We start from the raw sequence: 15,751 nt of genomic DNA, 5'->3' as shown, positions 1-15,751 counted from the left end.
ATTTAGGCTTTGGATATTGGTGGTTTTGCAAATTCCTCCTACTGATTTTATTTTTGTAATTTAACATATTTTGTGGATATATATTGATTGTTAAATTCTCCCTTCAGCCTTGAGAATTGAGTCAAACTTTTCCAATCTGATAATCAAAAAAGCATCTTTTAATTTGTACTTACTAGAAAACTAGGAAGGTTGGATATATTTTAATATATTAACTGGCCTATTTCTTTTGTGAATTGCCTCTTGGTAGGTTTTCCTCTGGTGTCTTTTTCTTTTCATACGTGCCTGTATTAAGAATGTCAACCAGAATTCACATGTGTACATTTTTGTGTGTATTGAGAGAGCAAGAAAGAGCACAAGCAAGTACAAAGATGTTTTCCCTATTTTTCTTTAATAAGCTTTTGTTCCCCACACCCCCAAATGGAATTTACATAATCATATCTATTAGTCTTTTCCTTTAAAGTTTCTACTTTTATACTATACTTTAAAAGACTTTTCCAACCCTAGATTATGAAACTACTTACCTTTAGTTTTTTCTAATACTTTTAGAAGCAATTGCCTTTTATATGTTTATCTTATAAATCCTCGTGGGATTTTTGTTATATTTTATTATTTATTTATTTATTTATTTATTTTTAGAGTTGGGATCTCACTCTGTCACCCAGCCTGGCGTGCAGTGGTGCAATCATAGCTCACTGCAGCCTCAAATTCCTGAACTCAAGCGATCCCCTCACCTCAGCCTCCTGAGTAGCTAGGACTACAGGTGCACACCACCACTCCTGGCTAATTTTTCTTATTTTTTTTGTAGAGACAGGGTTTTGCTGTGTTTCCCGGGCTGGTCTCCAACTGTTGGGCTCAAGCAATCCGCCAGCCTCAGCCTCCCAAAGTGGCTGGGATTACAGGAGTGAGCCACAGCGCCCAACCACCTCATAGCATTTTCAGTATACAATTGTCCCTCAGTATCTGTGGGAGAGGTTCCAGGACTTCCTGTGGATACCAAAATCCCTAGATGCTCAAGACCCTGATAAAACCTATGCACATCCTCCTGTATACTTTAAATCTTCTCTAATTTATAATATGTAATACGATGTAAATAGTTGTTATACTGTGTTGTTTTAGGGAATAATGATGAGGAAAAAAGTCTGTACATGTTCAGTACGGATACATTTTTTATCTATTCTAATATTTATAGCTACATTTTACTATTATATAGCTGAAGTTGTAAATGTTCAGTCTTTCAGAATCTATGAGGCAGTCATCACTCACCTACTTCCTTTTGAATGTCATAGGAAGGGAAAAACTATACAAATAAGAATGACCCTTAAAAGTAAATGAAGTAATTAAATCTACATTAGTGCTTCTGTAGGAAGTGAATAGAATAATGCAGATTTTGGGGGGGTTTTTTTGTTTGTTGTTTTTTTTTGAGACAGAGTCTCGCTCTGTTGCCCGGGCTAGAGTGAGTGCCGTGGCGTCAGCCTAGCTCACAGCAACCTCAAACTCCTGGGCTCAAGCGATCCTCCTGTCTCAGCCTCCCGAGTAGCTGGGACTACAGGCATTCACCACCATGCCCAGCTAATTTTTTCTATATATGTATTTTTAGTTGGCCAGATCATTTCTTTCTATTTTTAGTAGAGACGAGGTCTCACTCTTGCTCAGGCTGGTCTTGAACTCCTGAGCTCAAGCGATCCACCTGCCTCGGCCTCCCAGAGTGCTAGGATTACAGGCGTGAGCCACTGCGCCCGGCCCAGATTTTGTAATATTAGTAAACCTATAAGCAAGTGACATTGGTAGATGATATAGTGGGTAAAAGATGAATAAAGCTCAACTCTTGCTTTGAAGGTGTCTGTATTGCCATTAATTTGAAGGTGGTTTGGGAATTAAGCTAGTAAGCAAAAAACAATATACAAAATGGAATAAAGTAAGAGTCTCGTAACAAAAATCTCCACAAAAGTACAATTTTACCAATTATAGGGAAAGCTTGAATGGAAAAGTAACATTTGTAATGACCATCAGTGAATGGATAGGATATTAGCAGGTGGAAGATGTGGGAGAGTATTTTGGACAGAGGCAATTTTAGGAGGAAGCACCCCAAAATGGAGAAGCACAGGGCATATGTATTAGGGAAACAGGACTGCATGTGTGTGTGAGAGTAAGTATGAGAAAATAGAAGGAGATAAAGTTGGAAAGCTTGGAAAGGTAGGTTGGGGTCAAATTTGATAAGCATTGGGGGTGTGTCTATTGATAGGGAAGGGAAAAGGCATAGATCTACTTCATCCTATGTGGTAGCCACTAGCTACGTACAGCCACTGAGCCCTTGAAATGTGTCTAGTCCAAATTGAGATGTGCTACAAGCATAAAATATGTAGTGGATTTCTAAGACTTAGTAGGAAAAAATAAAAAACATCTCATTAAAAATTTTTATGTTGATTACATGTTGAAATAATTATATTTTAGGTATGTTGGGTTAAATAAAATATTAAACTTAATTTCACCTGTTTCTTTGTACTTTTTAAATATGGCTACATTAAAAAATTAAAATATTATATGTGCCTCACATTTGTGACTTAGATCATATTTCCGTCGCATAGTGCTGGTATAGATAGAAAGACTACAACAGTATTTGCTAGTACCCACTATGTGTGCCAGATTGTTTAGAACTTATACTAAGGTTAAGTTAATCCTCTTAGTAAACCTTATGAGGTAGATGATGATTTTTTTTTTTTTCTGCCAAGGAAGAAAGGAATTATTTATTTTTTAAATTTTGTTTGAGAATATTACAGAGGTACAAATGTTTTGGTTACATAAATTGCTTTTGTACAGTTTAAGTCAAAGTTATAAATGTGTCCATCACTCAGATAGTGTGCATTGTACTTGTTAGATGTGAATTTACTCATCCCTTCCTTCCCCATCCCACCTGTTTGATTCCCAATGAGTTTTATTTCCATATGAGCACATAAGTGTTCAATTAGTTCCAATTTAATGATAAGTACATGTGGTATTTGTTGTTCCATTCTCATGATACTTCACTTAGAATGGTTTCCAGTTCCATCCAGGTTAATACAAGAGGTATTAGTTCACCATTTTTTACGGCTGTGTAGTACTCCATGGTATACATATACCACATTTTATTAATTCACTCATGTATTGATGGGCACTTGGGTTGTTTCTACATCTTTGCAATTGGGTAGATGATACTTTTTCAGGTAACTGGGGTGCAGGGAGGTTAAGCAACACACCTGATATCACTCCACTACTTAGGAACCTAGGATTCAAATTTAGGCCTCTCTAGCTTCAGAGTCCATGATTTTCCCAACATACTGTGGCATGTTTTCATTGGACTGTTAAAAGTGATTGAGTTGGAGAATGATGTGGAGTGGGGCTTTAGTAGAATTATAATAAAGATAAATGAGGGGAAGAGACTTCACTTTCAGCTGTTTGGTTTTTTTTTGTTGTTGTTGTTGTTGTTAATGTTATTTTCTTTGGGGGGGGATGCCTTGTTTAAAGTCAACTTTTGAATTGTATCTTTTTGAAGTATCCTGTATGTTAACTGATTCTCAAAATATTTACCTTATCGCCTCTGTAGATTTGATAATGGGCTGCATTAAAAGTAAAGAAAACAAAAGTCCAGCCATTAAATACCGAACTGAAAACACTCCAGAGCCTGTCAGTACAAGTGTCAGCCATTATGGAGCAGAACCTTCAGCAAAGGGAACATCGGTTAATTTCAGCAGTCTTTCCATAACACCATTTGGAGGATCCTCAGGGGTGACACCTTTTGGAGGAGCATCTTCCTCATTTTCAGTGGTGCCAAGTTCATATCCTACAGGTTTAACAGGTGAGCTTTAAATGGACAATTATGTTGTGTGTCTCAGAGTATAACCTTGGATAATACAAACTTCAAGTTTTGTTAGCCGTTAAGAAAAATATCTTACTGGAGGACTTTTCAAATAATTATGTTTGAAAATTAAAGTCTCCAACATAAAAATTACATCTTATATACATGGGTATGGTTCTGGGAAATTTGGTGATAATCAGATGGTGATTATATACTGGGCTATATCATTAATTATTTCATTAACTCATTATTCAAATAATTATGGAGCCCCTTCTGTGTGGCAGGCACTGGGAATATAAAGATTAAAAACATATGACTTTCCCTCAAGAATTTTCCAACTTCTCAGGATTGTAAAGTGCTATCCAGTATTAAAGTATCATAGTAGTTAGTAATAAATGTTAATTAAATGACAATGTAGTATTGATAATACAATGTTTCTGTCAGATACTACTGATTTTAAGAAGAAAACTCCTGAGGCTCAGAGAGTGTAAATGATTCCCCCCCCCAGAGTTACAGATAGTAAGTAGGAGAGATGAGATTTAATGTCCTATTCCTGAACTCCATTTATTACATTATCATATCCATTCAGAGAACGGCAAGAAATCATAGCTGACAACCTTTCGTGGAGACAGAACACTACAAAAAAGTAGATTGAAAAACTTTTTGAGGCTAGGCGTGGTGGCTCACACCTGTAATCCTAGCACTCTGGGAGGCTGAGATGGGAGGATTGCTTGGGGTCAGGAGTTCAAGACCAGCCTGAGCAAGAGTGAGATCCTGTCTCTATGAAAAAAAAAAATAGAAAAATTAGCTGGGCATGGTGGCACATGCCTGTAGTCCCAGCTTCTTGGGAGGCTGAGTCAGGAGGATTGCTTGAGCCCAGGAGTTTGAGGTTGCTGTGAGCTAAGCTGAAGCCATGGGCACTATCCTGGGCAACAGAGTGAGACTCTGTCTCAAAAAAAAAAAAAAAAAAAAACTTTTTGAAAAGAGAAAATGAGCTCTTTTATAAAGTGTCCCATATCAGGAAGCTTTTTCATTGAAGTAACAAAGTACAGCTGCTTAAAAAGGTAGGGTGAGCTCCAGGATCCTTTGATAGGGCAGTTCCATGACGTCATCAAGGACTCGGGTTTCTTGGAATGTCGACTTTATCCTTAAGCTTGGCAAAACAGCTGCTAGTATCAAATTGAGCAACTTACATCTCTATTTGCAGCCAGTGGGGGCAGAAGAGAAATTTCTTCTACAAGCATGGAGTATAAATTTGTCTCTTCAGTCTGCTCACCTCTGGACCAATAACAGTGGCCAGAGGACTGCCATACACTGGTTCTATTACACTTCATTTGGGGAGTTATGGACGTCAGAGTCAATTACAATCTTAATTCCGGCTCCCTAACTCTAAATACTTCAGTAACAGATGGTCGTAATGGTATTTCTCAGTCATTAGCAAAAGTTTAAATTATTTTTTGGATTATGTTTGGGAAAGATAGTAATACAAAATGATTAAAATAAATGTTGATACTTAAACACATACTTTAGTTACCTAAAGCAATTTACTTATGCAAAATACTCCATTCAGGGGTGTTCATTTATTAACTCAACAAATATGAAGTACCTGTGTACCAGGTATAGAAAGGTGAGCAAGACAAATGAGGTTTCTGCCCATAGCTTACATTATAATGAGGGTTGGACAGTAATTAGTAAATAAACAACTAAAACAGGCTGATTAATGCTTCTTAAATGCTATGAAGAGACTAACTAGAATGATTGGTGACAGCCCTGTAGTTGATCAGGGAAAGCTACCTCAAGAAGAAATTATTTGACCTGAGATTTAATTAATAAGAATGACCTAACTATGTGCAGAGCTAGAAAAAGAGCTTTCTAGAGAGAGAGGATAACAAATGCAAAATTCAAGAGATACAGATGGACTTGGAAGTTTTGAGGATTAGTGGAGAGGCCAGTAGAGACAGAGGGGAGAATTGTGTGATATGGGATTGAACAGTTAGGAGACCACAATTACTCAGTAATCATTTTTTTGCTGGCAGTAGTACTTTATTTTTTTTTGTTGTTGTTGTTGTTAATCTATCTATATAATTTACCTTAGTCTTTCTTTCCTCTGATAGGTGGTGTTACTATATTTGTGGCCTTATATGATTATGAAGCTAGAACTACAGAAGACCTTTCATTTAAAAAGGGTGAAAGATTTCAAATAATTAACAATACGTAAGTGTCGTGAATATTTTGTGAGGGAGAAATACTGACAGAAACCTGGTCTTTTCGCTGAAACCACTGAGCTAGTTAATGATCCAGACGTGAGAGAGGTGGGGCATGGGTCTCTGCGCGCCGGGTTTACGATGCCTTTGGCTTCAGTAGACACCGAGCATACTGCTGCTGTAGCCAGAAGTTACTACTTCTGTAAATCGTGCTGCTGTGGTTCTGCCATAAACAGTAGAGTTCAAAGAATGAAGAGTTATTGAAGGGGTACGTTCAAGTTTATTACTTATAAAAAAAAAACTTTATAAAGAGAATATTCTCTTTTCCTATTTATCTAAGTATCAGATGATTTAAGATCCTATCTCTTTAAAAAAGGAAGGGAAGAAGTTGGGTGAGGAACCCCTGTATTCCCAAACTGAACATACTAAGTTGCTTTTTGTTTATGTGATCTTAGACTTCTTGTCATCTAGTGGCCCAACACAGAAAAGAGATCCCATAATTTCATTAGCAAGCATAGTGACCACTTTGTAACTAACTTCCCAGAATATATGTTTATGGTCTCTTTGCTTCCAGTAATGTTTCCTTTCCTCCTTTTCCTTCCTTCTGCCACTAGTTATTGTTCCAAAACATAAAATATGGTCATGTCTCTCTGTTTTAAAATTCTTCAGTAGCTACCAGTTGCCATCAAGATAAAAGGAAAACAACAATAATAGTAGCCTCATTCACTGAGAATTTACTGTGTGCTTCTCCCCCTTCCTCACTCCGCCACCCAGCCATACGGAATTACTTGCAGTTTTCTCAGTCCACTGAAGTTTCTCATACTCTCCAGGCCTTCACACATACTATTTCTTTTTTCTGAAATGTGACTTCCCATGTCTCCATTTCGTTTCTTTGTCTGGCTAGCTGTACTCATCCTTCAAAATATAGTTCGTGTCATTTCTTAAGGATGCCTTTCTTCACATTCTTCCTCTCCTGCCTGGCCCAGTCCCCCAACACCTCCTGGATTAAGTGTCTCTCTCAGGTGTTCACACAGCAACCTGTGCAAACCTCACTTTTAGCTCTCATCAAATTTAGAATTATAAATTGTCACTTGCTTGTCATTCTTTTAGACAAGTGGTTCTCAACCTTGGACAAAATCCCAGAGAACATTTGGCTAATGTCTGGAGACATTTTTGGTTGTCACAATTGGGGTGCTGCTAGTGGGTAGAGGCCAGAGATACTGGTAAACATCGTACAGTGCACCCGACAGTCCCCCACAACAAAGATTTATCAAGCCCAAAGTGTTAGTAGTGCTGAGGTTGCAAAACCCAGCTCTAGACTGTGAGTTCCTTGAGGTCAAAGACTGTCTTTTGACCTTTGTTTCCAGCACACCCTATTGTAAAGTCTTTCATTTAATAGATACTCAGTAAATGTTGGAATCAATCAGTACATGCTTATTAGCAGGATCAAATACAAAGTTTTCAGTTTGTATATCTGAAAGTACTTATATACTAGGAAACCACAAACCAAGTGTGTGAGTTTCTAAATATTTGAATTACCAAAGGATTTTTTCATTCATTTTCTAGAGAGCAAATTCACCTTAAGCATTTATAAAATTTCAATTTAGACAATTCATTTTCGGTATTTATCTCCAGCAAAGCAAAACATGAATTTTTGTAGTGAATCCCCATATAATCTTCCTTATTAAAGACTGATGATATTTGTTCTTTTCACATTAATTTTGGGAAAGTCAGGGCTTATATATTATAAACCACATATAGTTCTCATGTTCTGAATTGTAATTTTAGTCTTATTGGGATATTTATGGATAACATTTTTATGAATATGTATCATTCTAGAAATTCAGTTTTTAATTCTTCATTGTTAATTGTTTGGCTGCAGGAGTGCTAGGGCATTGTGATTTTTTTTTTTTTTTCTGAAATGCCTGAAAAAGAACAGTATAGTTTTATGTACTGTTAAAAGCATTTGGCAACAAAAAAAGAATGAACTACTGATACATGCTACAACATAGGTAACCCTTGAAAAAATTATGCTAAGTGAAAGAAACCTGTCACAAAAGACAATATATTGTATGATTCCATTTATATGAAATGCCCATAGTAGACGTACCCATGGAGAAAGAAAGCAGATTAGTGGTTGACAGTGATAGGGATGGAAGGGTGGTGGGAGTGAGGAGTGATGGCTAATGGGTACAGAGTTTCTTTTTGGTGATGAAAATGTTCTGAAACTGATTGTGGTAATGGTTGTACAACTCTGAACATTTTAAAAACCACTGAATTGTACATCTTAAATGGGGGAATTTTGTGGTATGCAAATTATATCTCAGTAAAGCTGTTAAAAAAGAAAACATTCAATCAAAACTGAACACTTTGAAAGATTTACCTCCCAAATTGCTTTATTCAATATAGTTTATTGTCTTTGGTTAGGGAATTGTGTGAAAACAAGATATTATAACTAAAAGTGTATAGTGTCTTTGGGGTTTTTTTTGTTTGTTTGGAGAAGTATACAATTGTGCTTTCATTTAGTCTTATTCCCTTAATTCATGTAACCTATTGTATAATATTGTTCTTTGAGTTTAATTCTTGTTCAAATAAATGCATAAATAGAAAATGGGAATAATACCTCCTGTCCACATCAGATACAAGACGACAATGTAATATATTGTACCTTGGGCAGTCGTCTACCTTGTGGTGATTGTTGTTTTATGTGTTGCAGGGAAGGAGACTGGTGGGAAGCAAGATCAATTGCTACAGGAAAGAATGGTTATATACCTAGCAATTATGTAGCGCCTGCGGATTCCATTCAGGCAGAAGAGTATGGCACTACTTCATATTTTATTAATTCTTTTGATTTTAAAAATGTTTTAATGCACATTCTACTTAGCCACAACTTTATACACACAGAATTACATACCAGTCTTAATACAGCTAACTTAATACAGCTAATGTATCATATTAATAGATGTTACTTGAAAATTAATAATTAATGTCATAGTATCCACTTAGAGTAGGATCATAAATGAATCTGCATCAATCATTCTGCTTTATGCCTAGTCTCTCTCCATTATTTTTCTACTTTAAAAAGAAAATGTTAACCCTTTTCATGTTTTGCAGACTCTCACTTCAAAAATGTACCTTCAGTTAGTAGTATTGTATCAGCGTTAACTTCTTGATTGAGGCACTTGCAGTGTGGTGTCATGTAGGAGGGTGTCCTTATCTTTTAGGAAGTACACACTGAAGTATTTGGCATAATAATTCAGCATGTTTGCAACTTACAGTCAGTTCAGGAAAAAATATATATACATGCACACACATATATATTCATATATATACAGAGAGAATATATATAATATTTAGAGAGAGAGAGAGATAATGACAAAGCAAAATGTTAACAGGGAACCTGGTTGTGGGGTATATATGGAAGTTCTATGTTCTATTTTTACAACTTTTAGAAAGTCACAGTTCACCTTCAGTGACACACTACTTTTAGGTCAAACCAGTTTATCTGGCATCCATAAATGCCATTTCATTTTTATAGTACAACACTTATTACGGCATCTTGTAGTAGGTACTTTATTAGTATTTGTTTGCTTTTATTAATGATAAATAATTTGTCTCAATAACTCTGTTCTGCTTTGGTGCTTGTTGTTTCCTTGTCTTTTTCCTCCAGTATTCTGTGAGCTCTTTTCACAGCAGAGACTGTCATTTTTATTCACAACACTTTATTAATCAAACCCACACAAATTTAGAGTTCCTAATAATTTGCGTATGGTATACTTGTATCTTACTGAGTACAGATGATCACACTATTACCACAGAACCACTTCTTTTCTTCCTATTATGGTCTTAATATTGCCATTTGTCACTGACAGAAAGGATCTATTATTTGAATGCCTTCCCTTCTCCATTTACTGTTCCTGTGATTACCAGGTAGAATTTTAAGAGATACATGTTGAGTAGTCAATACATGGAAATACTATGAGAGTATATTCCAACAGTAATATTTGTAATATTCCTATTTAATAAAAATCATTAATTATGCTTTACTATATTTTAAGCTGTATTCTATAGCTATTCTTTGTCATCCTCCCTATCCTACTCCATTCTTATTGATACTTGTGTATAATTTGTCTGACTACTATACCTTTTCAATTCAAAATACTATTAATTTTTTTCCAGATGGTATTTTGGCAAAATGGGAAGGAAAGATGCTGAAAGATTACTTCTCAATCCTGGGAATCAACGAGGTATTTTCTTAGTAAGAGAGAGTGAAACTACTAAAGGTATGAACATTGTTATATTAATATAAAAATTTATTGGGTCAATATTTTGAAAAAGATATAATAAATAAGTATTCATTTTCTCCCTAGGTGCTTATTCCCTTTCCATTCGTGATTGGGATGAGGTAAGAGGTGACAATGTGAAACACTACAAAATTAGGAAACTTGACAATGGTGGATACTATATCACAACCAGAGCACAGTTCGATACTCTGCAGAAATTGGTGAAACACTACACAGGTAGGTGAATATTTCAAAGTTAAAAATACTTCCTCACGTTCTGTTTTATGAGGACAGAATCTGTCTTCATTTCTCTTTAGGTTTAACACACTTCTTTACACACAGTACATGTCCAATAAATGTCTGCTGTATTCTATTTTAAAATGAGGCACCAGGTAATACTTAGTACTTGAATTGGGTTCTTGGATATAATATGCCAAAATCAGATTATCATCATTTGAGTCCTTTTATCTCATTGGTATAGCGTTTATGTTGGAGTTCTATTTCATAACATATAAATACTAAGATAGATTATGGAAATAAATATAAAAGCAAATACTTTATTTATGGACATTTACTATATTAATAAAACTAAACACTTAACATAAAAAGCTATGTCTGATTTTTTTTTTTGGATTACCTTGCCTGCATGGGCTGGATCACCTGAGATTTCCTAAAGTGTAAATCTAATGAAATTTGGTTTGAAGGTACATTTTCCTTATCCTGGAAAATTAACCTATAGCAACTATAGGCATTCTTGTCTTTCAAGGACCTCTGAAAGGTACTTAATATTAGTCGTCTGTCTCAAAAATTTTCTGTCTCAAAAATTTTCTTTATGAATGAATGAATCTGAAAGTCTTTTAGATGATTAATACCAAGGGAGGGGAAGTTTCCATGGTAATTTCTTCTTCAATGACAGCTAGCTGCAAACTGAGTCTATCAAGTCAACCAGCAGTCTTGGCATTGATCAAACATGTTATCAAGCAGTGGTATCACTTGTAATTGCCTTTGTTAAAATGAGAATTTGTGTGGTTGCTTAGAGTAGGAGGGACTGTGTCTCATTTACAATAAGAAAGATTATATAAGAAAGGATTCACACGTCAAGCCATTGTGAATCTGGGGTTACCAGCCTTTGTGTCTCCCTTATTTAAAAATCAATCTTCCAAATGAAGTTTTTTTTCTAGATTTTTGGTATGCCTCTTACAAATTAGTCGTTATTAGTATGATAATTAATGACAGCATTCACTTTGGGAATAAAGCTCTGTGGCCAAAAGCAGAACTTAGGAGGCGGATCCTCCTGGGGTTGAATCCCATCTCCACCACTTACTGTGGGACCTTGGGAAAGTTGTATAAGTTTTCCAAGCTTCATTTATATGAGATATTTGTAAAATACTGAATTAGTGCAATAATAAATAATAACTTTAAATTGTATTGTAAAGTTTCACTTATATGTAGTTTATTTTGCTTCTTATGGACAATTTCATTTTTCTGGCCAGGTACAGTGGCTCATGCCTGTTATCCTAGCACTCTGGGAGGCCAAGGCAGGAGGATCGCTTGAGCTCAGGAGTTTGAGACCATCCTGATCAAGAGCGAGACCCTGTCTCTACTAAAAATAGAAAAAATTAGCCATGCGCACCTGTAGTCCCAGCTGCTCGGGAGGCTGAGGCAGGAGAATTGCTTGAACCCAGGGGTTTGAGGTTGCTGTGAGCTAGGCTGATGCCATGCCACTCACCCGGGCAACAGAGTAAGCCTCTGTCTCAAAAAAACACAAAAAAACAAAAACAATTTCCTTTTTGTGTTTGTGTTTTTAGAGTAAAACTGATAGGACATTATGTTTTCATTTTTCTACATTTAACTTTTTATTTACTTTTTTTATTTTTACTTTTTTTTTTTTTTTTGAGACAGAGTCTCACTCTGTTGCCCGGGCTAGAGTGCCGTGGCGTCAGCCTAGCTCACAGCAACCTCAAACTCCTGGGCTCAAGCAATCATCCTGCCTCAGCCTCCCAAGTATCTGGGACTATAGGCATGTGCCACCATGCCCAGCTAATTTTATATATATTTATTTATATATATATATATATATATATACACACACACATATTTTTTTTTTAGTTGTCCAGCTAATTTCTTTCTATTTTTTTTTTTTTAGTAGAGACCGGGGGGGGGGGGGGGGGGGGGCGGGGGGGGTTATCGCTCTTGCTCAGGCTGGTCTCGAACTCCTGACCTTGAACTATCCTCCCGCCTCTGCCTCCCATAGTGCTAGTTACAGGCGTGAGCCACCTCGCCCTGCCTAACTTTTAAAACATCGATACGCTATTTATCCTTTAATTTTTGTAAGTAATTGATTTCACAGTGTAGTTTATTCATTTATCTAGAACATGCTGATGGATTATGTCACAAGTTAACAACTGTATGTCCAACTGTGAAACCTCAGACTCAAGGTCTAGCAAAAGATGCTTGGGAAATCCCTCGAGAATCTTTACGACTAGAGGTTAAACTAGGACAAGGATGTTTTGGCGAAGTATGGATGGGTAAGAACCCTGAACTTTTGTTTTCTGTCATTGTTTAGCCGTAGGTTAAAGTGCCACAATTAATGATAACATGTTTAAATGTTTAATGTAACTGCTGGTCACTGAATTTTGGTTTAAACTCCCTTAAAATATAAATTAAAATAGTAAAACGCATTGTTTTTTTTAGGAACATGGAATGGAACCACAAAAGTAGCAATCAAAACACTAAAACCAGGTACAATGATGCCAGAAGCTTTTCTTCAAGAAGCTCAGATAATGAAAAAATTAAGACATGACAAACTTGTTCCACTTTATGCTGTTGTTTCTGAAGAGCCAATTTACATTGTCACTGAATTTATGTCAAAAGGTATGTGTATATTAGTACCTCACAAGGTATTCATGTTAGTAAATTTTTTAAAAAACAAGTCTTCATTTCTATTTTTTGCATATAGGCTTTTATTGTATAGTATTTTCTAATTCAAGATTTTTATGTAGGCATTTAAAAAGAAGAAATCTAACATTTTGTTTAATGGAATAGTTAGTGATTAGTTGCAGTTATTCCAGAAGATAGTATAAACTTTAAAAGGAAAATTAGGAAGGCTGAATTTATTTTGAAAGTAGGTTTGACTAAAGGAAATAAAATAGCTAGGGAAGTGAAAGATAGGAAAAAAAGGTGTTTATACAAATTGAATTAAAATGATAAAATCAGGCCGGACACAGTGGCTCACGCCTGTAATCATAGCACTCTGGGAGGCCGAGGCAGGTGGATCATTTGAGCTCAGGAGTTCGAGACCAGCCTGAGCAAGACCAAGACCCCCGTCTCTACTAAAAATAGAAAGAAATTAGCTGGACAACTAAAAATATATAGAAAAAATTAGCTGGGCATGGTGGCTCATGCCTGTAGTCCCAGCTACCCGGCTGAGGCAAGAGGATAGCTTGAGCCCAGGAGTTTGAGGTTGCTGTGAGCTAGACTGATGACACGGCACTCTAGCCCGGGCAACAGAGTGAGACTCTATCCCAAAAAAAAAATAAAATCAGAAAGATACATCTTTAGTACTAAAGCAAAGACATAAGGTAAAGTTAAAATAAATTAGTTTTATCTCATTTTAATATAAATATAATCCCTATACTTAGAACCTCTAGAAACTTTTTCCCCTACTACTATCAGTTGAAATCTGTCCATTCTCCCAAACCCCAGACTGCAAGGTGGGATCTTCAGTGACAGGGTTAGTTAGGGCAAGAGGATAATGAGAAGAGAAGAGAAGGTTTGATGTTCTTTTTTTCTTTTCTTTTCTTTTCTTTTCTTTCTTTCTTTCTTTTTTTTTTTTTTTTTTCCTTTTTTTGAGACAGAGTCTTGCTCTGTTGCCTGGGCTAGAGTGCAGTGGCCCAATCATAGCTCACTGCAACCTCAAACTTCTGGGTTCAAGTGATCCTCCTGCCTCAGCCTCCCAAGTAGCTGGGACCACAGGTGCACACCACCACGCCCAGCTAATTTTTATTTTTTGGTAGAGGTGGAGTCTCACTTTGTTGCCCAGGCTTGTCTTGAAGTCCGAGCCTGAAGCAGCAACCCTCCAATCTCAGCCTTCCAAAGTGCTGGGATTGCAGGTGTGAGCCACCACCCCTGGCTTCTTCCCTCTTTTTCCCTGTGCAGATATGCTTTAGAAGAACCAGTAAGTCCATAAATAGGGCTGTAGGCCTGATACTCACCCATTTTGAATTCGATCCACTTTAATAAACTCTTGAGTCAGTAGTGTATAAAGTCACTGATTATGTCACCGTCTCCAGTAGTCTATCTTGACCAGTGATGTAGTTCCATCTAGTGGTGACAAGGGTAACTACAAGCTTCACATTGGCTATAGGAAAATTTTTTTTCTCTCAAAAGCTAAGAACTGACACAGCCTAATAATTAATAGCCAAAACATAACTAAAGCCCCAAAGCACTCTTTGGAAACAATTTCTACTGCAACAACAGCCAAATATGCCTTGTCAAAGAGTGCATTGAATGAACCAGAAGAGGAAGGGAGAAACAGGAAGTTTCAATCAAGATATTGGTAGCTTAAAAAAAGATAATTGAGGGGCCAGGCATAGTGGCTCATGCCTGTAATCTCAGCACTTTGGGAGTCCAAGGTGGGAGGATTGCTTGAGGCCAGGAGTTCAAGACCAGCCTGGGCAACGTAGCAAGACCCCATGACTACAAAAAATAAAATGAAATAAAAAAATTAGCCGAGTGTGGTGGCATGCTCCTGTAGTACTAGCTACTTTTGGGATGCCTTGAGCCCAGGAGTTGGATGTTTGCAGTGGGCTATCATCACGCCACTGCACTTCAGCCTGGGAGACAGAGTGTGACCCTGTCTCTAATTAATAAATACATGTATGTATGTAAAGGAGGTAAGAGGCTAATGGTCATCTAGCCATTTAGCTCTGTATATTGATTTCAATAATTATTTAATTGGGAGAACACGGTAAAATTCTATATTGTCAGATCACTGGGTGGGATTATTCACAGGTTGGAAATTTAGAATGCAAGATAACAAAAGTCCTTTCTAGTTTTAAAACTCTGTAATTCGTGCCAGGTGCAGTAGCTTGAGCTTGTAATCCTAGCACTCTGGGAGGCCAAGGCAGGAGGATTGCTCAAGGTCAGGAGTTTGAGACCAGCCTAAGCAAGAGCGAGACCCAGTCTTTACTAAAAATAGAAAAATTAGCCAGGCATCATGGCATGTGCCTGTAGCCCCAGCTACTTGGGAGGCTGAGACAAGAGGATTGCTGGAGCCCAGGAGTTTGAGGTTGTAGTGAGCTGTGATGACACCACTGCACTCTACATGTGGTGACAGAGAGAGATGCTGTCTCAAAAAAACAAAACAAAACAAAACTCAGTCTCAGCCGGGCACAGTGGGTCACGCCTGTAATCTTAGCACTCTGGGAGTC

The 15,751-nt window shown here is 36.9% G+C and overlaps 1 protein-coding gene across 2 annotated transcripts in view; it reads left to right on the top strand.

Annotated features, from left to right (window-relative positions):
- The window catches only part of YES1 (YES proto-oncogene 1, Src family tyrosine kinase), a 68,419-nt gene that overhangs the window by 38,277 nt on the left and 14,391 nt on the right, over positions 1–15,751 (top strand). For both annotated transcript variants that reach the window (XM_069468205.1, XM_069468207.1), the window contains exons 2-8: positions 3,581–3,832; positions 5,947–6,046; positions 8,753–8,851; positions 10,216–10,319; positions 10,407–10,556; positions 12,692–12,847; positions 13,014–13,193. In XM_069468205.1, the coding sequence (XP_069324306.1) occupies positions 3,589–3,832; positions 5,947–6,046; positions 8,753–8,851; positions 10,216–10,319; positions 10,407–10,556; positions 12,692–12,847; positions 13,014–13,193 (1,033 nt within the window). In that variant the 5' untranslated portion in view covers positions 3,581–3,588. The remainder of the gene's footprint in view (positions 1–3,580; positions 3,833–5,946; positions 6,047–8,752; positions 8,852–10,215; positions 10,320–10,406; positions 10,557–12,691; positions 12,848–13,013; positions 13,194–15,751) is intronic.

Source organism: Eulemur rufifrons, chromosome 5 (assembly GCF_041146395.1).
Source record: "Eulemur rufifrons isolate Redbay chromosome 5, OSU_ERuf_1, whole genome shotgun sequence".
NCBI lineage: Eukaryota > Metazoa > Chordata > Mammalia > Primates > Lemuridae > Eulemur > Eulemur rufifrons.
Note: the sequence above shows the minus strand (reverse complement) of the source record. Positions and strands in the feature narration are given on the sequence as shown.